General features: G+C 33.5%; 2 protein-coding genes across 5 annotated transcripts; one reads left to right on the top strand and one right to left on the bottom strand.

Annotated features, from left to right (window-relative positions):
* The first annotated feature begins 1,401 nt into the window (after nt 1-1,401).
* LOC133190164 (fatty acyl-CoA hydrolase precursor, medium chain-like) lies at nt 1,402-6,985 on the top strand. 4 transcript variants are annotated; one of them, XM_061325647.1, is made up of 5 exons: nt 1,402-1,489; nt 2,673-2,722; nt 3,601-3,701; nt 4,849-6,377; nt 6,505-6,985. In XM_061325647.1, the coding sequence occupies exons 3-5, from the start codon at nt 3,696-3,698 to the stop codon at nt 6,758-6,760; spliced, it is 1,791 nt and encodes a 596-aa protein (XP_061181631.1). In that variant the 5' UTR covers nt 1,402-1,489; nt 2,673-2,722; nt 3,601-3,695; the 3' UTR covers nt 6,761-6,985. The 4 variants fall into 4 exon arrangements, with proteins under 4 accessions (XP_061181631.1, XP_061181629.1, XP_061181630.1 ...); XM_061325645.1 differs by having other exon boundaries at nt 2,673-2,769; XM_061325646.1 differs by lacking the exon at nt 1,402-1,489 and adding an exon at nt 2,156-2,510.
* Nucleotides 6,986-12,696: 5,711 nt separating this feature from the next.
* On the bottom strand, nt 12,697-23,913 carry LOC133190163 (uncharacterized protein C6orf62 homolog). Its single transcript, XM_061325643.1, has 7 exons — nt 23,311-23,913; nt 21,865-21,951; nt 18,418-18,507; nt 17,852-17,974; nt 16,184-16,318; nt 15,797-15,856; nt 12,697-15,507 (listed from the first exon to the last, which is right to left on the bottom strand). Exons 1-7 carry the CDS (start codon nt 23,437-23,439, stop codon nt 15,445-15,447), a joined length of 687 nt encoding a protein of 228 aa, XP_061181627.1. The 5' UTR covers nt 23,440-23,913; the 3' UTR covers nt 12,697-15,444.
* Between the last annotated feature and the right edge of the window lie 3,878 nt (nt 23,914-27,791).

Below are 27,791 nucleotides of genomic sequence, written 5' to 3'. Positions count from 1 at the left end.
AAACTCAGATCTAACTGACTTTCTTAAGGTTTTCTCAATGATTGACTTCAATTTGACAATGATCTCATTGGGGGGGGGGGGGGGGGGCAGGATTTAACTGTCTGTCATCTTTACATTATGTTTTATTCAAACTTCTTAATTAACCTTAATAAATGAAAACTTGAAGAGGGCTTTCTGGTCTGGATATTTTTCTTCATCACAACTTGTACAACATTTAGGATATCGTGCTTATAATAAAAGTTTACAAATTCAAATTTTTGTTGCTAGTTGTACTCCATTTTGAGAACAGCTGAAATCATGACATCACTGATTACATCATCAGTTTACTTCATGGTATTATAATTTTCCCAATATTTTTGCAATATCATAATTTCAGATCAATATGCTTGTCTATGGCATTTTGGTGTTTTTGGTATCATGCTTGATATTCAGATTATGCCCATTTAGATGTGTGACATCTATTATGAAACACCCTATATATATATATATATATATATATATATATATATATATATATATATATATATATATATATATATATATATATATATATATATATATATATATATATATATGAATACAGTGTATATGTATATATGTATGTATGTATGTATGTATTTGATATTTTTCATGTAGCACTATTGGCTATCTTCTATATCTGGTAAAGATAAACTTGAAATTCTTAAATTCAGTTGCAGTTAGATTAGATTCAATTATTTTCATGTAGCTATTTGTGTAGGCATTTAAAACTACTAGACTCTCATTACTATCACATAATTTGAATCACCCGTAGTTTACTTCTTATAGCAGCACCGTGTATCTCTACTATTGTAAACAGGATGGGTGTCCCCACATTGTATGACTTTCTGAAGATTGTAATTCCTGCTAATATTTGAGTGATAGGCATTTGCTAATACATGTAAATATTAATAATGAAATAAAAAATTCCCTGAGAAAGATTGATAAAAAGGTGAGCAGTTTTACACAAAAGTAAGGGAGACAAACACTGCATATAAATCTGGATACTGTAGTATATGATGAGGAGTATCTGGGGCGCCAGGACACCAGAAATTGTTTAAAATTGAAGTTCTGCCTCCTTCCATGTCGTTGTGAACATATTTGCGAAAATGTCAAGCAAAGTTTGACATTTTGAAAAATCTTAAGAAATTGATCATTTAATGCTGATTAAAGGATGATTGCTTTAATGTCGTCAATAAGTCACAAATAGAGACTAATAGAAGTAAACAAATAAGCAGTCTAAGTTAAGGTATTTCAGTCGGTGTAATTCTTCTTATGAGTCGACATTAGGCAGCTAGGTAATAAGATTCTTTTGCCAGTATCTGTGGGTGAAGGGAAAACATGCATGTTAATGGTTGTATATTTTATGTGCAAGTGGCACACCATATAGGCAAGGTTAACATCTGATACTGATGATGGACACGCGGCAGCTGTTAATTGTGAAGGTTTCAGAAACCTCCAGGAGGCTCAGGTTTGTTCCAAACTTTACATTGTCAAGTATATTTTGAACATTACATAATTATATTCTGTAAAACTAACTCGATTGAATTAAATGTACATGTACATTTTCTTTGATTGCATGTTCATTAGATGAAACATTTGGAGGATTTCATATCAAGTCAGTTCAATTATTAATATTTTGGCTAGCACATTTTCAACAACTTTGGGGGGGGGGGGGCGACTTTTTTTTTTTTTTGACAGGAGTAGTAAAACAAGTATTTTTCTTTAAGAGCCCGATTATTTCTTAGATCAGAGCTTTATTTTCTAGTTCAGCAAATTCAACAATTTATTATAAATGTTTATGTACGTGTATATGAAAGACAGATATTTATATAAACAAAAGTTAGCCTTCTTATGCATGGTCAAATGAGCACTCTTTCTTTTTAAATATAAGATGATTTTTTTAACGTAGTCTTTCCTAGTTTCTGTTCTCTAGAATTTTTCATGTTTTGTATACTATACATTAGGTTCATTGTACATCATAAAATATACAGTTTTTCTGCTATATTTTTAAATAAATTTTCAAAAAGTGCTATAATTTCTTAACATATAGACAACACTTTTGTACGGAACATACTTTAAAAACAGAATGCTAAAAATATTTAGAAAACTAAAAAATAGATACTTTTTTAAGTGAATAATTGTGTTTCTAGGTATTATGACAGACGCTTCCATCATGGAGTTCTTTGTTTTGTATGATTTATAATGAGAAAATAATGTATAACCTCTACTTAAGCGTACCGTACGGAAGCTGTAATAGTATGGCTGACACATTTCTGAAATGATTCGCCCTAGTTGCTTTGACGATTACAGCGAAGATATGGGATGTCAGTCTATAGGCAGGTGTTGTTTATGGTCATCTGACGACTGCGCTGACAGGCTCGTTTGTAATTGTTGCTGTGTGTCTTTTGTGCATATTTAGGATTTTTGAGTGTTTATATCTAGTTTTCATCTTTGCGTGTGCTCTAGTAAGATGTGTTTCCGGGAAATCGGTAAGATTTTATTTTTGTTTAAAAATAAAAGTGCATCCAAAATTGGTAGAGAAGTCGATTACAAATCTTTTTACTTTCAATACTATCAGTATACCTCAAGAGTATTGAATAACTTAAATTAAATCTATAAAAGGGAAGCCACACATCCTATTCATTTTGCAGGATAGATGAATTTTGACTTTGGAGCATCTAATGAAAAAAGTGAGAAAGAGGTAAAGCCTATCTTAACCTTCGGAGTTCTGTTGAATTCATAGAGTAGGTAAGATATGCAAAGCACAAGACTCGACAATCGCATGATGATCAAGACATATTGTTTTGCATGTTTTTTGTTCCAAAGGAAATGGAATTGATTTATTCCTAGTATGGTGTTGTAAATTTTGAATTTACTGGGTGCAGGTAAATATACGATTCATTGTAAATTTCGTACCCCTACCTAGCATACAAATTCAGAATTTACAGCATGATACGAGAATTTATTATCTATCTTGGGGAGGATGTAGATACATAAATTTCAAAATAGATCCATGATTTCTGTGCTGCATTAATATTTCCAGTAAATGATGCATGTGTAACGTGTATGATTGGGTTCTTACAAGGGATATATATATACTAAGTTTTCCTCTTACTCTGTCTGAGTTTATAATTACAATGATTGATAAGACTGCTCTGTCTCAGGGTAAATCACACGGTATTAAAAATTTTTCCTCTTATCTAGAGACGGGGACTGGGTATGCTTCTTGCACCGTGTTTCTCCTCCAAGGTTCCTATTGATAGGAAAGAACTGGGTGTATCAATCATTGTAATTATAAACTCAGACAGAGTAAGAGGAAAACTTAGTATATATATATATCCCTTGTAAGAACCCAATCATACACGTTACACATGTATAATATTTTTAGTAGAATATGAGTAGTGACACGATGTCTTATTATCTACTAAAGTAACTTAGTGTACTCCGTTTACTCCGCTCTGTTACCTGTTCTTAAATATTCGGCAAATGCGTGTATTTCTTCGACAAATTAAGTTTAGCCATTTGCGATACCTTATTTACAGTAACTATATATTTTAATAATTTATTTCTTTATTTAAGGTTAGCAAAACGCCATCGGTAAATGTTTGTAATGTGAAGATGATAATGATGATGGTGGTGGTGGTGTAAACGTTGCTCCAGAAAAAGGCAGCAAAATGAAGGTAAACCATTATATGAATAGTGCATGTTTTTGAGGTTATAAAATTGAGAGAAAACCTTTGTCAACCTCGTCGGTTGTCAGAAGAGTTTGACAATGGTATTCCGAGGGGTGTCAACTTTTACTCTCAAAATCATGCACTATTTATTCATTCTTCTGAACTATCATTTATGGTGGCATATTTCTGCCCCATATGCAAATTATATGTAATTATATGCAATATAAATATGTGAACGTGCAACATCATATACGATATGATGATATGATCTGATGAAAATTTGAAAATTTTCAGAAATTATTAAGTATCGCCAACAGGTGACTTCCAACATGCTAGATACAACTTACGTTGGCATGCAACATTTATGTCAACATACAACTTATTTACTAGTATGCATATTGTTAATGTTGACATGAAACTTATTTATGTTAGCATGCGTATTATTTATATGCAAGGTGAATATGTTCACTTGCAACTGTACCACACAAAGTAGGTTTTAGTTCGTAAAATATGTTTCATTGATGAAATAGTCCAGTTTTCATACAGGTTGCCTTGAAAAACTAATTTTGCGGCGTTAATGGATTGACGAAAGGAAGTGGTTTTCATTAGATATTCAGTGGATGTAAATATTACATAATTCAATGATTAAATGAAAAACTCTTTAGCAAACCTTGCCATCTTTCTTGATTGTTTATATTTGTTGAGTCCTATGGTGAAAGAAGCCGGATTACAATAAACATAACCAGTTGTACTAATTTGAAATTTCTTGATCGAATTTTGGTGCGATGTAGAAAAAAATGAATCCTCTGTTCACCTGGAAGTCGGGTGTAAGTGAAATATCTTTCCATAAGTTCTTGATTTATTTTTAGTCCAATATAGTAGAAATAAATTTTATGTTCACCTCGAAGTTCTGGTGCATGTGAACATAACTTTTCATAACTAATTGTATCAATTTGGAAATTCTCGACCTATTTTTCGGTCTTCACCTGGAAGGTCTTAATCAGGTGAACATAAAGGTGTGATTTCTACATTGTTGGATCTTAGGCAACCAAAGAGCTAGAGATTATTAAATAATATAATGATATCTTATGGTTGTTTCAAAGATTCTGGTAAATGTCTGCAGACTTACAAACAAATTTGCGTCATCTTTCAGATTAGGCTGATGATGGTTTTGGTTCTAATAGCAGTGCTCTGTCTCTCAAATCCAGTACAAGCTCAGAGTAAGCGGGTTATCACCCTGCAAACAAGTCTAGGAAATATAACCGGGTTCGTAGACTTCAGAAATGCCAGGATTTTCTACAACATTCCATATGGAAAATCGCCTATTGGAAGCCGAAAGTTTGCCAAGCCTGAGCCCTATGGGAAATGGAGTGGAAATAGAGATGGAAGAGACCCTTCACCATTGTGCCCACAACCAAGAACCAAGCAGTTGGATGCGCTAGGATTAAGAATGGACGAAGATTGTCTTATACTTAATATATACACTCCTATCAATAGTATAGATCAGATTCCTGTAATGGTGTGGATTCACGGTGGAGGTTATGTTGCAGGCGGAGCAATACAATACGACGGTTCTGCTCTAGCAACCGTTGGTAACGTGGTGGTGGTGACCGTAAATTATCGACTGGGATTAGAAGGGTTTCTATCTTTTGGTGACAATTTAGTGAAAGGAAATTATGGAATATGGGATCAAATCTTGGCTCTTCGATGGGTAAAGGACAATATCAAAGACTATGGAGGTAATCCGAATGAGGTGACGATATTTGGAGAGTCTGCTGGTGGTATGAGTGTATCACAGTTGTCGCTGATTCCGAGCAACAAGGGTCTTTTCAAGCGAGCAATTATGCAAAGTGGAGTTGCAAACTCTTTATTTGCATTTCAGTATGGTCCACGTGAATCACACAGAGCAATATCCGATCAGCTAGGATGTCCATATGACGAAATGAATACTACAGCCTCATTAAATTGTATGCGCCAAATCAACACATCCTCCATCATCAATGTTACAGCAGACTTTTTCTCTAATACACTTTCGAGTCGGCTTTCGATTGGTCCAGTAATTGATGGTGAGTTATTCAAAAGGTCCATCGAGAAAATTTTTGCCAACAATAATTCTGAGGAACTTGAATTTCTCCGTTCATTGGACGTTATGATTGGCACTACTGATAGCGATGGCTCTCTTATAATAAGAATGAGTGAAAGCGTTCAAAAAGAGTATGGATTTAACATTTCGGATGACGGACTGCCTTATCAGTTCTTCTGTGATATGTTCATCCCAAGTCTTGTTAATGATTACTACAAAGGAAATGCTGAAGTTTCAGACGCTTTATGCAAAATGTATGGTAAGCCAAACGACCAAGCGGAAAACAGTCGCCATGCTGTCAAGATGTATGGAGACATTTTCTTTCTTTCTCCGGCAATGGAAACTCTGACTGTTCATGCCAAAAATAACAATTTATCTAAAACTTATCAATACGTGTTTTCCGAGTGGAGTCTTCCCGTATTCTTTGACGCAACAGTATTCCCACCTTGGTTTGAAGGTGCAGGCCATGCAACAGAGCTTATTTATCTTTTCTTTTTAGAGTTCTTACCCATGCTTAATCCTGAATTAATTGTTAATCCAGCTGATCATAATTTTGCAAAGAACTTGCGTATCCAGTGGACAAATTTTGCTAAATATGGGTAAGTTTCTGTGTGTGTGTGTGTGTGTGTGAGGATGTGTGTGAGTGAAAGTTTGTGATTGAGTAAGGGTGTATGTGAGAGGGTGTGTGTAATTAACATCACAATTGATAACATCTTTTTTCCCTAGAAACCCCAATGGTGCAGAGACTGTCGTTGAAGATTGGCCACAATTTGATACAACTGAGAGAAAGTTTATGCAGTTGAACAAAAATAATATGACTGTTGGGGTGAACTACAGGGGAGATAAAATCAAATTTTTCTCAGAAACGGTCCCTGTCATTCTTCGGTCCACAAGCTCAGCTTCATTTATGTGTGTTTACTTCAGTCATTATGCTCTCTTGTCATTCCTTGTTGTATTACTTCGAAACATATTGGACATCTAGCCTCACGTACTTCTATACATGTATTTGTTTCTTGTATATTCCTAGTCTCTACTTATGCAAATGAATTGAAATTAAGAGGCACAATTTATTTACATAAGAAAATTTGTTACAGTTTAAAACCTTTTTAAGGAACAAGAATAGCATAACATAGTGGAATGTTTTTCACAGCACATGTGTTCATTTACGTTGTTTGTTAGAAACAATAAATGTATAATACTATTTAAATTTTCATTTTACTTTTTTATTTTAAATTTAAATTTTTGAGACAAGGATGCTATCCTGAAATATTGAAACTATTTTACATGCATAAAGAAGGCAATTCTTCAAAGAAAATCCTTCCAAAAAATTGGAAGATTTCAATGTACAACAAGATGCTGTCATAAGATAATATCCACAATTATGTATTTGCCCCTTGTATCTGTTATGTTAATATTTTAAACAATAAATTCTTTAACAGTCTGATATTAATTATTGTAATGATTTAATTTCAAAAGTTTCAGAAAAATATAATTCTGTAAAAAAAAATCGGTCAAAATTAGAACTTGAAATTCAATTTTTACCCCCATTTGGCCCCAAGGGTTACAATGAAAATTCCAAAACCTTATTGCATATCTGCAGGACACCCCCAGTCATCTTGCAAAAGAAAAAGTGACTGTTGCATAAAAAATAAGAGAAGTTCAGGGTTCCAGGTTTTTGTAAAATGAAAAACGTCTTTATATCCTCGTTTGGCTCCCAGGGTAAAAATGAAATATTGCACATCTACAGAACACCCCCAATCATCTTACAAAAGATGAAATGGCTACTGTGTAAAATGTATGAAGAGTTCTGGGGACCAGGTTTTGTAAAATAAAAAATCGACCCCCATTTGACCAAGAGCTGAAAAATGAAAATTCCAAAACCTTACTGCGCATCTGCAGGACACCATAATTCATCTTGCAGAAGAGGAAATGGCTACTGCAAAACTTGTAAGAGAAGTTCAGGGAACAAAGTTTTTGTAAAATGAAAAACGTCACTTTTCGACCCCTATTTGGCCCCAGGGTGAAATTCTAAATTCCGAAACTTTATTGCACATCTACAGGACACTCCCAGTCATATTCTAAAAGATAAGTTGACTACTGCAGAGAATGTATAAGGAGTTCATGGGACCAGTTTTTTGTAGAAAAACGTCGTTTTTTGATCCCCAATTACCCCCAGTGTGAAAGTCAAAATTCCGAAACTTTATTGCACATCTACAGGACACTACTAATCAATTCCAAAATACAAATGGGCTAATGTTGAAAATGTAAGAGGAGTTAAGGGGACCAGATTTTTGTGGAAGAACGTCTTTTACCCCTAGTTGGCCTTAGGGTGGAAATGAAATTTTCAAAATCTTTTTTGCACATTCAAGGCACCTCCAATCAAATTCCAAAGCTTAAGGAAGAAGATAGTGTGACAAACGGACCAGCAATATACCCAAACTTTCTTAAGAAGTGCGGATTTAATCACATCCTTGACCCCAAGTAATCCTGGTGGGTATGGATACTGGGTTTGCACAAGCTTTCAAGTGAAAAGCTTAAAGCGTCACTAATTTAAAATTTGTTACTGGAATAAAAAAAAAATACCATGAACTATTACTTCAATAAGAGATGGATTAAACCTGGAAGAGGTCTGGTGCTTAGGACCGGAGTAAAGAAAGTTTCTAAATATTTGCTACCTTTCCAGTGTAAGCTCAACTAAGCAATCCTAGACCCAGCAGTGAAGATTTTCAAAATTTTAATACAGGACTAAGTGCTCATTAAAAGCAATCAAACAGGTTGCTTACTTAATTGTAGGAGTAAAGGAATTTTTGAAAGTATAATGAAGCTTCCTTTTAAGACAATTTGCCCCATTCTGTCCTGAAAACGGGACCAAGGAATACGAATTTCACAATTTTCGCTCCTTATCATTACCTTGGAAAGAATGTCCAGGAATTATGATGTTCAAGTAAAAGTTACAATGCACATTTCATTAATTTAAGAGAAAAAACCTCAGTCTCAACCCCTAGTCAAGAGATTTACAATATGCAGTTGAAATTCATCATCTCAAACACCGGTATCTCGAATATCAAGGATACGTTGAAGCGAGTTGGCAGTCCAAATCACTTTATGGTTTTTACCCTCTTTCGATCTAATCATTGAATCCTTGGATATCTCTCAAGTTTTATCTTGGCCCAGCCCAGTTCGAGATAACGAGGTCTGGTCCCTTACCCTGGGCCATGAATTTCACTATTTTGGTACAGGACTTATTTTTTGTTATAATTATTAAACAAGAGGCCCACGGGCCTTATAGGTCACCTGAGTATCATGCAACAACTTCGCCACAATGGATTCATGTTTTAAACCAGAGGCCATGAAATTCACAATTTCGAAAGAGGCACACTTGCTCATCATAATTTTACATTGAGTAAGCTTACTTAATACCCAGAAAGAGAGCAGAGGATTATCAATGAATTAATGCATTTTCACTATGTAATCATTAGAGCCCTGCCCTAACACCAGAACCATGATGCAGGGGCCATAAAATTCACAATTTTGGAAGAGGCATCCTTACATATCATAACAATACTCTTAGTTCATCAGCTTAATACCCAGGAGAAAAGAAGATTTTCAAAGAATTATTGCATTTTTACTATGTAATCATTAGAGCCCCACCCTAACACCAGAACCCCTGACCCAGGGGCCATGAAATTCATAATTTTGGAAGAGGCACCTTTACTCATCATAACTATGCATCAGTTTGTTTGTTAAATACCCAGGATCAAAGAAAAAGATTTTTAAAGAAATAATGCATTATCACTATATATTCAACAGAGCTCCACCCTAACCCCAGAACCCCTGACCTAGGGGCCATGAATTTCACAATATTGGAACAGGCACCCTTACATATCATAACTATACTCTTAGTTCATCGGCTTATTACCCAGGAGAAAAGGAGAAGATTGTCAAAGAATTATTGCATTTTTACTATGTAATCATTAGAGCCCCGCCCTAAAACCAGAACCCCTGACCAGGGGGCCATGAAATTCACAACATAGGAATAGGCACCCTTATTCATCATAACTATGCCTTCAGTTTGTTTGCCCTGGATCAGAGAAGATTTTTAAAAAAAATAATGCATTTTCACTATACATGTATATTCAACAGAACGCTGCCCTAACACCAGAACCCCTGACCCTGGGGCCATGAAATTCACAATTTTGGAAGAGGCACCTTTCATCATCATAACTATGTATTTATTTTGTTTTCATAATATCCAAGAGCACAGAAGAAGCTTTTTAAAGAAATAATGCATTATCACTATATACTCAACAGAGCCCCACCCTAACACCAGAACCCCTGACCCTTGGGCCACGAAATTCACAATTTTGGAAGAGGCACTCTTTCTCATCATAACTATGTACTTAGTTCATCGGCTTAGTACCCAGGAGCAGAGGAGAAGATTTTTGAATAATTAATGCATTTTCACTATATAATCATTAGATACCTGCCCTAACACCAGAACCCCTGACCCAGGGGCCATGAAATTCACAATTTTAGAAGAGACACCTTTCCTCATCATAACTATGCATATTGTTTGTTTCCTAAATACCGAAGAGCAGAGGAGAAGATTTTTTAAGAATAATGCTTTTCACTACATATTCAACAGAGCCCCACCCTAGCACCAGAACCCCTGACCCTGGGGCCATAAATTTCACAATTTAGGTAGAGGGCTCAATGCTTATTACATTCATGCCAACAGTTTGCCTGCTTGATGCCCAGGAGTAAAGAAGAAGATTTTTAAAGATTGCATTAATTCTGATAGTTTTAGCCCCACCCCTCAGGCCCCAGGGGGGTAGGGGTCATGAATTTCACAATTTTTACTCCCCTTCACATATAGATGCTATGTGCCAAATTTGGTTGAAATTGGTTCAGTGGTTCCAGAGAAGAAGCTGAAAATGTTCAAATGTTAACGCACGACGGACGACGCACGACGCACGCCGACGGACGAAAAAAGATAGCAATAGGTCACCTGAGTAAACTCAGGTGACCTAAAAAAGTTTGACGTTATTTATATTTCTAAATGCTATAAAACCCTGCTCTTTGTTCTATTTCATCTTCTCTAAGTAGGGAGAAAGTATTAAATGCAATACATGCATTATACAATGTACATGAATAAAATCTGCTCAATTGTAACCGGTGAGGAGAAAAATGTGACAGACCAGAACAGGCTGTGAACCTGTGGGCCCCCTGAATCACTAGACAGGTCTTCTACCAAAGAAGCCATCTGGCGACCGGATATCTAACCTGCCTGACCGCCACATTCCTCCCTCCTTAAAGTTCTTTGACCCAGGAGACACCAACCCAGGCTCTTCCCTGGTACGTCTTCCAGGATATGGTCACAGCATCAAACGTAACCGCAGAGCTAAAAATGCGAAGACCAAGATTCGGAATCGTTAGTTAAGTGCTTTGCCAACTGAGCTGAGCTGGCCATCAGTGATCAAACCTGCCTGGTGCCACACAAGTAATAAACACAAATCAAGTTGATTTTTTTTATTACCTGCAAGTTTTGAAGAAAGAAAAACATAACATAAAATAAACAAACTAAATGACTGTATGGAACAATTACAATGTAAACATGATACATTCTACATCTATGAAAAGTAAAGTAAATTCCCTTGCCACAGGAAGTCTCTGATCATCCATAATTCCCTAATTAACATACAACATGTAATATCTGTAGAACAGTTTTTCTTCTGTGTTTTTATAGCTTCAAAATAAGAAAGTCATAGTACACACTTTACAGTGATGACTGTCAAATCATGTAATTAAATCTATGCTTCCAATATTTCCTTCCATTTTAATAGAAGAATTGGACAGAGCATATCACAGGAGGAAATCTAGCATATTAACAGAAACAGGATTTCATTCATTTACAGAGCTCTGTGCTAAAAAAAAAACCCACTACCTTCTATACATACATTTTAGTGTATCGGTATAAATATTTCCAGCATATGCTTGATGTTCTTTAAACCACAAAATTTATTTTAAACAAGAGGCCCATGGGCCACATCGCTCACCTGAGTAACTTTGGCCATGCTGTTCTTTACCAGATTTCCCCCTTGTAATACATGTATACCTATTGTGGCCCCGCCCTACCCCCAGGGGTCAAAATTTGAACAATTTAAAATTTACACTACCTCAGGATGCTTCCAAATATGTCTCAGCTTTATTGGTTCAGATGTTCTTGAAAAGAAGATTTTTAAAGATTTTTCTTATATATTTCAATGTAAAACTTGGATTCCCTATTGTGTCCTGCCCTACCCCCGGGGGTCAAAATTTGAACAATTTAAAATTTACACTACCTCAGGATGCTTCCAAATATGTCTCAGCTTTATTGGTTCAGATGTTCTTGAAAAGAAGATTTTTAAAGATTTTTCTTATATATTTCAATGTAAAACTTGGATTCCCTATTGTGTCCTGCCCTACCCCCGGGGGTCAAGATTTGAACAATTTATAATCTACACTACCCCAGGATGCTTCCACATAAGTTTCAGCTTTTCTGGCCCTGTTGTTCTTGAGAAGAAGATTTGTAAAGATTTTTCTTATGTATTTCAATGTAAAACTTGGATTCCCTATTGTGTCCCACCCTACCCCCGGGGGTCAAGATTTGAACAATTTATAATCTACACTACCCCAGGATGCTTCCACATAAGTTTCAGCTTTTCTGGCCCTGTGGTTCTTGAGAAGAAGATTTGTAAAGATTTTTCTTATATATTTCAATGTAAAACTTGGATTCCCTTTTATGGCCCCGCCCTACCCCCGGGGGTCAAGATTTGAACAATTTATAATCTACACTACCCCAGGATGCTTCCATATAAGTTTCAGCTTTTCTGGCCTAATGGTTCTTGAGAAGAAGATTTTTAAAGATTTTTTTTATGTATTTCAATGTAAAACTTGGATTCCCTATTGTGGCCCCGCCCTACCCCCGGGGGTCAAGATTTTAACAATTTAGAATCTACACTATCCCAGGATGCTTCCACATAAGTATTAGCTTTTCTGGCCCAGTGGTTCTTGAGAAGAAGATTTTTTAATTACCCCACCCTATTTTTGTCTTTTCTTGATTATCTCCCCTTGTAAGGGGACTTGGCCCTTTATTTTAACAATTTACACTCCCCTTCACCCAAGGATACTTTGTACCAAGTTTGGTTAAAATTGGCCCAGTGGTTCTTGAGAAGAAGTTGAAAATGTGAAAAGTTTACAGACGGACGGACAGACAGACGGACGGACGGACAGACGGACGGACGACGGACAACGGGTGATCAGAAAAGCTCACTTGAGCTTTCAGCTCAGGTGAGCTAAAAATTGAGAAAATTCAAAAGATTGTTCAATTCCATCTACCTCATTTATTATGTATGCTATTTGGGAAGTCAGTACTAGACAAATGCAACTTGTTTCTTTTTTTCCAGTCTATTACAGTCCTTATTTTGTTCTCATTTTAAAGTCAAATGGGGAGCTAAACTGGATTAATCACAGACCTTGTCAGTCAGTCTTACAGGGGATATTTTGCTTTAATTCTAATTTTGGTATTTTGACTAATCTGCAAAAAATATTGAACAACCTCAAAAATTATCTGCTGTAAGTATATTTATATCAAACACTTTATGCTGTTATGTATTACTGTAAGTAGACTCTCGCACTATTCAGAAACTTGCAATAAAATACTTCTTCCAAATAACTGAGCAAATATGACAAAAACCTACATCCATGTAATATAGGAAATGAAACATTTTCTCATTTAGAAAATATTCTCATGTATTAAACTTGTTTGAATTTATATTAGCATATTAAATTGGATCTTGCTGTATACATCACAAAATGATTTTCATATGTTCAGCAGTACATGCATTAAACACCTGTAATAAATTGACAAAAAAGAATTATTGAGGCAACACCGGGCATGTTTTTGGATACAATGCAATGATACCCTTGTTTTCATACATTCATTCTTTAAACTTTTAACAGTGAGGCTTGGAAATGTGCTTGCTTGTTGAGTTTACTAGCAAAACACACCCACTGCCAAAAATACAGGAAAAAATGCACTTTTAACTTTTTTCCAGAAATAGCGCAAATTTTAATACATATCAAATTAACAGCAATGGAGCAATATTTCCTTATTAGTTACACTTTCATTGCTGAATGAAATATTCTCTGCAAAACTTTAACACATGCCTATTCAGAACTTACTCATTGGCTCTTCTTAAATATAAAGGGGAAATCAAATAAAAAGGCATTGGAGGCTAAATATGCAATTTACAAGCTGATTTCAAATATTTCATATTGATAATCATTGTAAAACAGAGAAAATTAAACATTTGTTTTAAACAGAATACTCTTCTTAATCATATCAACTATAACAATCCTTCTGGTGAACAAAGATCCACAATGAATGTGTAATCTTTGTGGTCAGTAATGTTTACTTTAGATTAAAATAAGGATTCCTTGTACAGCTGCATTAAAAAATATCTAAACAAAAAAAAAAGAGAAAAAATAAAAAAAGGGCATGGGCCACAACACTCACCTGAGTCACAAAGTTCCTTCTATATAATCAGACCCCTTCTTGTGGCATCAAACAAATGACCAATAACTGGTTCTTCATGACTTGGATATAAATCTGCACTTTATGGGGATGTTTGCCATTAAATACCTTTAAATTTTGTTAATCTTATAGTTCTACTGTTTTGTAGGTAAGGAATTTTCAAAGAACCTTCACATGTAAAGCTGTAAATTTGTAATGATGCTTGAACAACCTTGAATCTTACCTACATGGGGGTGACATTATTATCAATGTGACCTATTACATCCTTGTTATTGTTTTGACTTTTAAGGAATTGGCCTTAAAACATGTAATAATTTCTCTTATAAATACTAGTATGCATGTGATGTGTAAAACTGAACCCACTTTCTGTCGCCCCATCTTGAGATTAGGACTTGGACATTTTAAATCGGAACTAAATTTTTATAGGATTTTCCAATACATGTATATTCCTATACATTCTTCAGTTCAAACTGCAAACTCATAATTAGAACAAATTTCAATCACACCAACAGTATTTGTTTATATACTAATTGTAGCATTTGACAAGCTGTATTTTTCTGAAGAATATTTTCAAAGTTTTTTTTTCCTGAAATATTCATGTGTTACAGTGTATTCCCTTACTGGGGCCCCTTCCAAACTTGACTGGGAATAATTCGAACATGCAAGCTTTCACTAAAGTTTATTCCTTTTTAGATCTGAGATTCTTGGAAATGTTTTTAAATGACACCATCCAATTACATGTGAACAAATTTGAATCCCCTTCACTCAAGCTTCATCCAAACTTGCTTTGTAGCAGGTTGAAATAAGCCCAGTTGTCTCTCAAGTTGAAAATGAAAATGTGGACACAGACATATTTATGCTGGACAACTTTGATCAGAAAAGCTTACATACGCTATGGGCTCTATTACCCTAAAAACTCAACACAAACTTTCTGTAAATATACCATGAATGATCTGCTTTACTGAGCAAATGTGTTCCTATCAAAGAAATGGAATGCAAAATATAAGCTTAACTGACAGGTAAAATTAACAAACTGTCCAAATCCTTATCATTTTTTTTTTACGGTAGGAGCTCCATGTATAACTGCTGTTCTACATGAGATGTGTAGACAAAAAGTCACTGATGGTACCTGCACCCCATAATGTCAGCTGATTCTAAATAAAACACAAAAAATATGGATTACATAAAACTCATACAAATTTGTTCTCTTATCTTGAAAGTCTGCATAGTAACACTGTATATTTTAAACTCATGGCACTCTGCCAAAGTAAATATTTGCACCACTCTAATAAAACTAATAATACTTTATTTAAAGAGGGTAACCCAACTAATGCACTGTGAACCAAACTTTTCAGGCTTTACTTCTTATAATTATTAATCAAACTAAAACAGCCACTATTTTAGCATGTTTAGGTGTCATTATATGCAGGTAACAGAACTTACCTGTGGGAGATACAGACAGACACTGGACAGCTTAAATACAGTCATCTTGTTTGTGGATGTCTAAAACATACATTCAATATGGTTACAGATTTTACCATCTGTCCATGATGTCATGTGGCAGGATTGTTCTAGTGACATGATAAAAGCTGATATTTCAAAATATGTACACAATAATTAACAAAAATATTTGATATATTGATTGCATCTTAATCTTTAATTAATTATAATAAAACAATCAATAATGTGACACCAATCTTAATTTATTTTAGACATATGAGAGAAGTCATCCAAGTTCCTATTTAAAAACTTTACAGAAGACAAAAACAAAAAAATAAACTAAAGTAAAAACCCCTTTGGTTTTTTGATTATGCAGAGTTAGAACTGTACCTGGATATGGTGCTTATCCAGAAACAAGAACATAGACTGTTTAGGGTCATTAATTATCAGAGCCGATCTCTCCTTCTTGTTGACCAAACGAGCAAGTTGTCTATCATAGTCCTCTTGAGTGTAAACAAAATCTTCCTACAAATAAAACTTTACATTAAACATTTCTTCTATTAAATTTGTAGAATATACTACTACTTTAGTAAGACTAATGGCCTAAAAAAATATTATAAAATATATAGATTCATAGATACATGTGTTTATAATACAAACTAGAAATCTGACCAGTCAGCAAGGGCCATGCCGAGGGGTAGAAATAAATTTAAGGGATGAGAATTTTACTTGATTACAAAAATCTAAAAATATAAAAAGAAGAATAAGCAACAGCAACTGCTAAATATCCAACAACCTGTAAATAGTATCCTTGTATTTACATAAGGCAGTAAAAACCATCCTATCTATAGGAACTCAATTAAATGTATATTTAAAGAAGAATGAAGCATGTGTTTTCTAAAATATCAGCCTTCAGTGAATGCAAATATCACCCAGGCTTGACCTTAACTTCAAAACAAACATCAGTTGCAGACAAAGGTGTTAATCAATCTTAAAGTTACAGAAAGATAACCCTCTAAAATTTTCTGCAACCAGCAAGATAATCAAATCCAGGGGATTAATTATACTGCTCTCTCAACCTTTTCTTCTAAGTTTGCAATAAGAACTTTTTCAGCAATGATAGAATGAGGTTATTATCTGAATACCTGTTAAAATAAATAGTATGCTTGAGTTTACATAAGGCAGAAAAAAAAAGAAAATAATAATAAAAAAGATACCTTTATCTATATCTTGTTTTTAGAATTCAATAAAATCATAACTCTTGTGTATTTTACCAAAATAATGTATGAACATTATTTAAATCCACATTTCAGAGAATATAAACATCATTCAGAATTGACCTTAACTTCAAACCAACTTTGTTTGCAGACAGAGGTGTTAATTTATCTCAATGTGGCAGATAAAGATAAATGCTATGGATTTTCTTCAAAAGGAAAGTTAATTAATCCCAAGAGACTCATTGCAGCCTTTCCTAGCTTACAATAGGAACATTCTCAGCAGTTGTCTCTCTTTGCCCATTCACTCTTATATAAAGTTAAGGAATCTACACCACCACCCCAGCTCCAAACTGGATGACATAGAGAACCAAACTTAGCATTAAAACATGTCTTACTGCCTAATCAACCAACATACAAAATTTGAAGTTAATTGGTCAACCCTAAAAAGGTTATTAGAAAAAACAGAAAATTTGTGGACAGAAGAATGACAGATGGACAGACAGACGGACGGACAGCTAGACAGACAGACAGAGTGATTACTATAGGGCACCTGCAAATCCTTGTGTGGCCCTAATGAAATATACACAACTTTTAGGTCCAAGTCCTTTTGTAGTCCTTTTGTAGTTAAATCAATGGGTTGGATTTCTCTGAACAAATTGTTAGAGATTATAGTGACATATCTTTCTAAATCTCATATTCCAAATGAATGTAGTATCCTTATACTAGAATTTTCCTCATCTAAACTACATACATTATAGGTTAAAATAATAATTTTTATAAACAAAATGACTCTAATTCACAAAGAATTTAAGATGAATTTATAAAGTGCTCCTTTTCTAACCATGACTGGCTTGAAAGGCATATCCTCTCCCTTCCATCTAGAAAACAACCTCCCTTCAATTTTTTCAATGTCATTTCTTGGCCACAGAAGAAAATCTACATCAGTAGTACAACCAAGAATATCCTGGGTAAAAAAAAAAATTCAAAATAAGGTAATAAGATAGTCTGATTAACACATTTTTAATCATTGTTGTTATATTGTAATATGCAGAAAAATTATAATAATACTCAAAGTTGACCGTTAAAAAAATGAAAGTACATGTATATTTAAGATATTCAATATAATTTTGTATTCAGAAATCATGTCTTCTGAATATAAACCTAAATGATAAATGGATATTGCAAAAAACTTTGCTATATCTGTAAATTTGCTATATCAATCTTTGTACTGAGTTTTACTTATTTATTTTGCACAAATATTAAAAAACAACCCTGTGATTTACACATCAGAAGATTAAAGGAAGTTCAATATGTATGTTTCATTGTACATCTGATCACATGAATACAAAATCATACTTGCACATCATTTAATACAATTGAATTGATTACAGGAAGTTTAATACATACACGTCTCAGTGGATGCCAACGAGGAGCATGGAGCTGAACAATATCTTTTTCTAACAGTTCCTGAGAACTTTCTAAAGAGTAAGCTTGATCCTGAAAGAAGAAGCAAACATAATATTTAACAGTTATGCACAGATTACAACTTTATCTCCAATGCCTTTCAGATTTCCTAAATTTCAAATTCATAGTTCTTCTTAAATGCAATATTTGTGTTAATAATTATGCAGTTTCAGTTCCTCTTTTTGTCAAAATTAATTTTGATTTCTTCTAGGGCTGTCATGGTTCCCCGAAATAACCGAAAACCGCAGTCCAAGTTGTTCGGTTCGGTTTCGGTTCCATTTTTCCGGATTTCGGTTCAGGTCTGGTTTATATATTAGAATATGTTTTATACAAAAAATGGCGTCAAAATCAAAAGAATGCTGATGATAACAGTGATAAATAAACATCGCAACTGAATTATACTTCATTCCATGACAAAACACTTGTCACGAAAGAACTAGATAATTATCAAAACAAGCAAGAATGATCAGATTGTAGCTAGTAGTCAGCCTAATAGTCTTAAGGACAGACGATACGTTCCTCAATAATATATAATTTTTTCTAAGATTTCGTCATTGAAGTATTACTACTTCAACATGTTTACTCACAAAAAAATTGAGGTACCTTACCAGGCATTTGTGCAAGATACCAGAGGATGGTGTTTCCTATAAAATCCTTTTGGAAAAAAATTAACTTGCCAATATCACATTTTAGTGTTTCAAGTTTTAAAAGACAATTAGAAACCAGTTTAGAAATCAGAAGGCAATTATAATTTTGAATATTTTCCATACAATACGAAGATATACAAAACAGATATTTAAGGAACGTCTCGTCTGACCTTAATCACCGATGTCAAGACGTTAACATGGATAAGATTTGTTTTAAGGTATTCAATGTATAATGAAGGGATATTGAACAATTTTGAATCATTTTAAACTAGTTAAATATGTATTGCTAAATAATGATGAAAGTGAAATGAATCAAATTCACATGACTGATAACATGTAAGAAGCTGGCCATTTTGCACCTTAAACTATTTTGAAGAGTTATCTGCCCTTGATGAAAAAAAGAAAATTTTAAATTCTATGGAAAACGATTCATTTTATTTCATATTTTAATAAAGAGAGAGTTTATGCACTTTTTCACCAAGAGATTTGGATGAAGTTCAAATTACTTTTTACAATATCTTAATTATACATATGCTGCCCATAGACTTCAATGTAATATTCACGGTGCAATTAATTGGACAATAATCAAAATTTTGTAAATTCCTTTGGTGGAGTATTTTTATTTGATAACACCTTCAAAATGCTACTATGATTCAAAATATTGGATCATTCATTTATTAGGTTCAAAATATGGTCGTTATACATTGAATACCTTAAAGGTGAATGTAACGTAACAAAAGAGATTTTTTATGTTAAATTCATAAAATTAAGGTTTCAAATAGAGGTAAATAACCGAACTGAAAAACCCAAAACCGAACCGAAAATTTACAGAACCGACCCGACCTGAAAAATTTTGGAACCGTGACAGCCCTTATTTCTTGTTTTAAAAAACCCTTAAATTAAACTTAAATTTTGGGAAAATAATATTTAAGAACTAGTGTTGTCAAATCGTAAGACTTTAAGTAATTGGTTAGCTGCTTTTTTTTCTGATTGAGGAACTGGTTACAGGATGGTTTTACATAAAGAAAGACCTTGGCCACAAAATTTAAGCATTGAATTATTATTTTTGGATGTTGTCGATCTTATAACAGCACCTTGCCATGCCGACTAATTAAATACATGCACCATGAGTTAGCGCAGTATGATAATTTATTGGCAAGCACAGGTGCTGTTATAGGACCACAGGGTTCGAAATTCACTATATACAACTCGCAAAACGTGAGTTAGAATTCCCCAATTGCGAGTTAAAAATTAGGTAACTCGCAAAAACTTGCGAGTTGTTTTTTTTTGCATTGAAACTGTAGCAAAATTATATAATATGACAGAACACAATGCCTTTGATTTAAATCAGTAATTTAAATAAAAGTCACACTGTAGTTGTATTTTGTGTATTGTACAGTAGTTACTTTTTCCTTAAGTTACATGTATTTAATTTATATAAATTTAACTTTATATGAAAATTGCGAGTAGTCTTATAAAATTGCGAGTTCACTTTCTTGGTACTCGCAATTATTTGCGAGTTGTAATTTTAGGGAGTTTCTAACCCTGGACCAAAGACATCCAAAAATGAGAATTCAATGCTTATATTTACATTCTCTAATTTTCTCTCTTCATAATTATAATGATAATTTTTCAGCAAGGACAGGTGCTGTTATAGGACTGGACCAAGGACATCCAAAAATGAGAAGTCAATGCTTATATTTACATTCTCTAATTTTCTCTCTTCATAATTATTAATTTCCTTCATCTTCATTATGAATTTATCATCTTTCAAAACTTGTGTGGTTAATAGACATAAGTTAAATAACGCAAATGATTTTTATGAGGGAAAAAAAATGATAAATTAATTTTGAATAAACAATTGTTATTTTTACAATAATTTAATAGGATAATTGCTTGTAATTAAATTGAGCCAAAACAATATACATTTTGGTGTTCCTAGCGTATTAAATAGACTCTAGGAACACCTAGAGCATGCTATAGTATTATGTACAGGGTTTGACACTAAGGCACATCTGACCGACCCAGTCTAGTAAATGTGTGGTCCTGTCGTGTTAAATGTTCATGAACTAGACCGACTGGTCGTGTGGATGAAATGTTAACCCTCATTTCAGTCTTTCAAATAAATGCTCTAAAAACTTTTTAAAGAAATTTTCTTAATTTTCAGATTGCAAACACAGCCATTGCTCTGAAAAAGAAAACTTCCCTGCATGACACAATCGCTATTTTTGAGCCCAGCTGTAATCGACAAGTCACAATCGAAACTATCTTCGTTCAGTATCATTTAATTGGTATGAATAGTCATTGAATAATATAGTTTTTAATTTATTTACATGTATATTTAGGGTAATAATTTTATATAAGTTCCTTGAATTAATGTTCTTTAAAGCTTATAATATTCGCAAGTTGACTCATTGGGCTGCTACCTATGGCTATGGGCTCAATGGACTGCTACCTATGGAACAGTCTGTCAAAATGTGTACATGAATACGTGCGAAAGATACACTGTAGTATGGTTTCGAAACTTTTTTCCATTATAATAGCAGGTTATAAAAAAGAAAATTTTCAAGTTTGGTCAGGGCTAGTGATTTTATGGTCAGGGCTAGTAAAAATTATGGGAAGTAGTCCGACTGGTCTAGTATTCATAAAAGTTAATGTCAAACCCTGATATAGTTCCTAGAGTATACTGTGTATTCTACTATGTATTCCATTAGCTTGGACAATTTAGCTGTCTTTTACATACCTTGACACCTTTAAGAATACAATCCTCATAGTTGTTAGTCATTACTGGAACTACATCTGAAACTTCAAATAGGGCAGCTCTCTTTTTCTAAAAAGAAGTGACAAATTGTTTTAGATACAATGGAAAAGATAATCAATGTATGATCAATCTTATATTTTATACAATAACAAAATTGCTCATACCTGTAACCATGCACATTATGGATTGAGGAAAATAACATTTTTTTCCATTCACATTAATATAATCAATATATTTACAAATGACTTTGTTGTCTAAGTCTCATAAAACTTGCCAACTTTCTTTGCTAACATTGCAATATAATTCTATAAAACTATCACACTTGGGCACTATAAGTTTCAGTATAATAACTTCTCATACAATCATTACTACCATCTTATTAGAGCTGAGCTCTTAATAATCAGCACTCATAAAAAACATTAAGTTCAAATCTTAAAGGGATTTTGTTCTTTAAGTTTGCTTACTACAGCAGGAAGATGCTCCATTCTAAAACATTAACTGGTGACATATTCCACAGGCACCTGACGAATGGTTGGTGTAACATTCCCCCCCACCCTGAGAATTTTTTTGGACACGATAACTTAGCAAATATACATAAATTCCTAGTCTATCATACCAATACCTTGATATTAAATCTTGTAAACAAACAAGGTGCCCCACTTCGAGGGAGATTTTCAATGTTAACACAGCATTTCAATGAAATTTATGCAAGAGGCAGTTTTGGGAGATGTTGTTATACAAACCTCTTATAGTCACACCCGGTCGAAATTATTTATTTGTCCTAAATTCAGAATTATTTACCAGACTTCCTTCCACTGGCTGCCAAACAGGAGGTCATCAATTACTATGTTTAGCATAATGAAAAATCTAGAGATAGCTAAACAAAACTCCTTGGATGTTTTCCACAACATACAATCAAAACCTCCTGTTTGATTGCCAGCGAAAGGAAATTGGGTAAATAAACGTGATTTTAGGACAAATAAATCATTTTGATCAGGTGTGACTACAAGAGGTTTGTAAATTAACATCTCCCTGAACTGCCTCTTGCATAAATTTCATTGACAATGCTGTATTAACATTGAAAATCTCCCTCGAAGTGGGGCACCCAGTGTGTTTACAAGATATTGTTGATTTAGCATTTTTATATACCGTAGGGAAAACCTCTAAAATTTGGTTGAAATTGGCACAGTGGTTCTTGAGAAGAAGATGAAAATGAGAAAACTTTACGACAATGACAATGGACCATGGACAAATTTTGGTCTGAAAAGCTCACTTGAGCTTTCGGCTCAAGGTGATCTAAAAAGCAAGATATTAAACTATAGACTTTTTAATTAGATGGACCGTTATGCAACTTTTCAACACTATCCAAAGTTAAATTATGGGGTTTTTCTTAATTTAGCATAATGAAACCATTTTTTTTTTTTTTACCTTTTCTTTGAAGTGAAAAACAATGTACATTTTGAACTCAAACTGGTCTGCAAGAGACTCTCGTTTTTTCTTCAGCTGATTACGCAAACGATTAACGGCTGAATTTTTTCTGTTGTGTGGATCGCCCATTTCGATATGTGGTACTGTCTACATTATTTATGGATTTCTATAAGTCTAGAACTGATTTTCAGAGTAAAATTTCGATCCTTTCCTTCCACAGCGAGCAATATTGAAGTCTTTTAATAACTACATTTCGGCTTTAAAGTTTCAAAGGGGGAAATGTGTAATTTACTAATAAATTAACGACTGTTGATCCAGGATGGAGTCAAAAGGTTGGTGTTGTTTTTAGCATCCTTCCGCCTCGGCCATCACGATTGATCTCTGATCCTTATGCATTCAATCCGCTTTCCTTGCAAACCATGCCCTTTATCTGTATACCGTAGAACCAAGTGAAAAAATGGTTAAGGAATGAAAAGATGGTGAGAAATTTAAGTGTTCCTCGGCCATTTTTGGTAGGATTTGCGGCGAATTTTACGCTTTTCCAGACAAATACACTTAACGTCTAGATACATCTGTTGCAAAATGGTGATATGTCACCTTCCTGTTTACCTCCTCTCACGAAAGAGTTCGTCTGTTTGTGGCGGGAAAATATAAACTTTATTTGAATCAATATAGAGGAAAATTGTGGATATAAACGATGAAGCAGTATTAAATTAATATGTTTAATGTTGTGACCGTTATGTCGAGTGCAATTGAATATATTTCTGGATGCCATTAAATATACATGTTTAACTTAATGGTCATTTGCAAAATTATTTTGTAAAAAAAAAAAAAAAAAAAAAAACAACATTCTGGTTGTACAAACAAGTAGTACTCTGAAGTAGATATTAAAAGATGCTTGAGTTTCTTCAATAATTTTACTGTTCTGTGGGCTTTTTATCTACTGGAAATGAGATAACAGGTGCGTAGTGTTGGGGGATGGGTCCCCCCCCCCACTTTTCCAAACATTACCTTACTATTGAAAATATTCATTGAAAGGCTGGTCCCCCTTTTTTTGTTGCAGCATAGTTATATATAAGATTTGTTTGGTAATGTTTTAAAAAAAAAATTGCTTGTGAATGAAAGTCAGTATATATTTTGCATGTACCGTATAGAACGGGATATAGAAATTTTGTCTCCGGAGGCAACATTTAATGGTAAAAACTCTTTATGCATACATGTATTGATGTACACAGCATATAATCAATAAAGTTGTTAAATAAATCTTTATTGCATTAGAATATAAACTACAGACAGCAGTTATTATACTTGTTACACATACACTAAAGGCTTTACGTAGATCCTCCAATATTTCCACATCTAATACTTGCTAGAGAAGTAAGTTCACCTTATATATGAAATTAATATTTTAGTTCTGTTATAACCATGATTATAAACTGCTTCATTTTTAAATAAAAATGATGTGTTTTTGTTATTCATTTAATATTATGATAGATATATCACGACTGATATGACTTTGATACAAAAGATTTACTGCGTGCGGATATGGTGTTAAATTCAACAATTATAAACTTCAATATCCAAGACAGAAGCATCGTTTTTCAAAAATAGGTAGGGGTATAGCCAGAAAATAATTCAGTGACAGGTAAAACAAAATGTCTCCGAAAAAATTAACAATCAGAGAAAAAAAGGGAAATATGGAAATTCGAAAATCTTATTCCATGGGAAAGGGGAGGGGTCTCCTTTTGCCAAGGAAAAAAAATTATTTTTATTATACAAACGATTTTCTAAATCATATAAACGATTTTAAAAAATCGTACAAACGAATTTTTTTCCAAAAAAAAAAAATCATACAAACGCTTTTCTATGGAATTCCATATACGACAGCCAACTTCTTACTGCCACTGCTTACTAGCAACTGCTCACTGCTTACTGTCAAGTGCTATATATACTGCCTATTGATGATATTGCCTATATTTTGATATCTAAATATTTTTACTACGCATGCTTGAATAAATCCTATGGACATATTTGAATGATTTTTTTTATATTTATGTAGACATTTATGTGAATTTTCATAAAACATAACTTATTTGGAAAAGCGAAGAGAGTTAAGTTTACAATTTTGGTAAAACTTGTGTTTATCACTATACAAATGAACGAAAACAGGATATTTATTTTCACACCCCCCCCCCCCCCCCACACACACACACTCCGTGAAACAATAATTTCTTTTTACAGGTATTATGAATTGTTATTTCACAAATTCATACCAAAGGTTTTTTCGGGGGGGGGGGGGTATGTTTACAGACAAAAGCAATAAAAATAGTTACATGTATTTTATTACTAACTTCAATTTCAAATGAGATAACAAGTGAAAAAAAGTAATTTGTCAATCTGATATGTTGAATTTTACATAAGTTAAACAGTAAGGGTCATTTATCCATTTCCATGAAAATTTGAAAATCTGGTGATGTTTTGAATTAATAAATTTTTCTAATCCCCCCCCCCCCCTTTATGAAAGGAGTTGTAAATAAGAGCAATTAACTTTTTGGCACTGGTTTTAAAATTATTAATCCATTACTAATGAACTTTTCTTTGCATTCAAACAAGTTTTAATGGCCAAATTCCCATTAATATTGAATCAAATGGACGTAAAATGTAAACGGGAATTAGCTTTAGCGTGTGTAGTTCTTACAATAATAAAAAAAAAATTGCTGATTTATGAACTTTGACGGGGAGGGAGGAGTTAATTGAAAGAATTTGTATTTCCTCTTAAAATTAAAGTAATTAATTTCCACATTTTCTTGCTGGGAAATAATTGAATAGCTGTTTTGACGGGGAGGGAGGGGGGGGGGGGTCACATACGACAAAAGAGCAAACCTTTTGTAGGGTCTTAATAATTTGGAACTAACATTTGTTGGTATAGATTTTTATACTAGAAATATTACTGAAAATTATAATAAAATAACTTTTGTCTAGAAGAAAATATCTTGTAATATCTTTTGTTGTTTCTTTTTGCCCTATAAAAGATATCTGTATTTGTGATTTTTTTCATATTTGTCTTAATTAAATTGTTTATTTAACTCTTGATTTATTTTAACAATTAATTCGTTAATCTTAGATCTTTTAGAAACATTGCTGGTGGTGGTTGTGGTGGGTTTTCCCAAAAACATATAATATACAGTATTGCTCCCTTAATAATAACGCCTGTGAGCTTTTTTATTACTTGTAAAGGGATTTCTGTTGGGTTGTGCAACTTGTGCCCCCCCCCCCCCCGCACGGAAATTGATTCCTTGCCTGAGGTCAACTGTTTTTACATGGAGTAAAATTAATGTATTGTATTATGATTTTTTATTAGTATTATGATATAAATGCTTATACTAACAAATGTTACTCAGGATCCTACTGAAAGCCCCCCCCCCCCCCATTTTTCTGACGTTAAATAAGCCTGCAATCTCTCCCCAAAAAAGCTATTGTATTATTTGCCTGCACGGAAATGCGGAAATTAAATGTTTCGCATTGAAGAAGAAATGCTCCTTCCTCTTATTCAATTATTCCTTCCTCGCCTCCACCGTTTAAAAATTCCTGAATCCGCCAATTTTTGTTATTATTTTAATATTCTTGCTATCATAGGATTTATTCAAGCATGCGTATTAAAGATATTAAAGATAACAAAACAGGCAATATCATCTATGAACAGTGACAGTTGGCATTAAGCAGTGAGTAGTTGGCAGTAAGCAGCTGGCAGTTGGCAGTAAGCAGTTGGCTGTCGTATATGGAATTCCATACTTTTCTTAACTGTAAAACGATTTTCTATATCGTATCAACGAATAAAAATTCTACCAACGATTATATTTTTTTTTCTACAAAATTGACGAATTCCTACTAAAAGTTATCTTTACAAATTAAAATTAATTGATTCACCATTATGTTCCTTCTGTGATACTGATATTGAAACTATTGATCATCTTTTTGTTGACTACTTCTGTGTTAAAGAACTTTGGTTGAAAATTGAGAATGGATTTCGAATAAACTAAACCGGTTAGTTTATTTCGATAAGAAATCAATCTTGTTTGGTAAAATTACAAACAAAGAACAATACAAGTTTGAGAATCTTCCTATTATGACTATCAAACAGTATAATTTTTTCAAGTAAGTTCAAAAATCCAATAAAATTAAGCATTGAGGAATTAAAACATGTAACTACTGACAATTATAGTTGAAAAATTTTTACTGTTAAAAAACTGTAAATTTGAGGAATTTACAAGACACTGACAGGAAATTGTTGAAAAATTGTAAGAACTCAAAAACCAATTTTTATTAACAATATTTTGAAGGTTCTTGCCCCTCCTTTCTCATCACTCTTCCCTCCCCCTCTTTCCCCTCTCCTTTTCTATCTTTTCTTAATCTCCCAAAAATTCTTTCACACATTTTTTTTATATAACTGTGACTGTTTGTATTTGTAGGCAACGTGTTGA

Source organism: Saccostrea echinata, unplaced genomic scaffold, assembly GCF_033153115.1.
Source record: "Saccostrea echinata isolate AGI-Se365-2 ecotype Australia unplaced genomic scaffold, CSIRO_AGI_Sech_v1 ptg000022l, whole genome shotgun sequence".
Taxonomy (NCBI): Eukaryota; Metazoa; Mollusca; class Bivalvia; order Ostreida; family Ostreidae; genus Saccostrea; species Saccostrea echinata.
This window is presented reverse-complemented; position numbering and strand designations above follow the sequence as displayed.

What these genes read in the sequence shown, in the direction of transcription:
- LOC133190164 (XM_061325647.1), top strand. An exon ending in ACAAATTTTGCTAAATATGG is followed by an intron (nt 6,378 to 6,504) that starts GTAAGTTTCTGT and finishes TTTTTTCCCTAG; the next exon opens with AAACCCCAATGGTGCAGAGA.
- LOC133190163 (XM_061325643.1), bottom strand. Translation starts at nt 23,439, where the DNA reads ATGGGCGATCCACACAACAGAAAAAATTCAGCCGTTAATCGTTTGCGT. An exon ending in TTTTTCACTTCAAAGAAAAG is followed by an intron (nt 21,952 to 23,310) that starts GTAAAAAAAAAA and finishes ACTTCTTTTTAG; the next exon opens with AAAAAGAGAGCTGCCCTATT. An exon ending in TCTGTCTGTATCTCCCACAG is followed by an intron (nt 15,508 to 15,796) that starts GTAAGTTCTGTT and finishes TGTTTTATTTAG; the next exon opens with AATCAGCTGACATTATGGGG.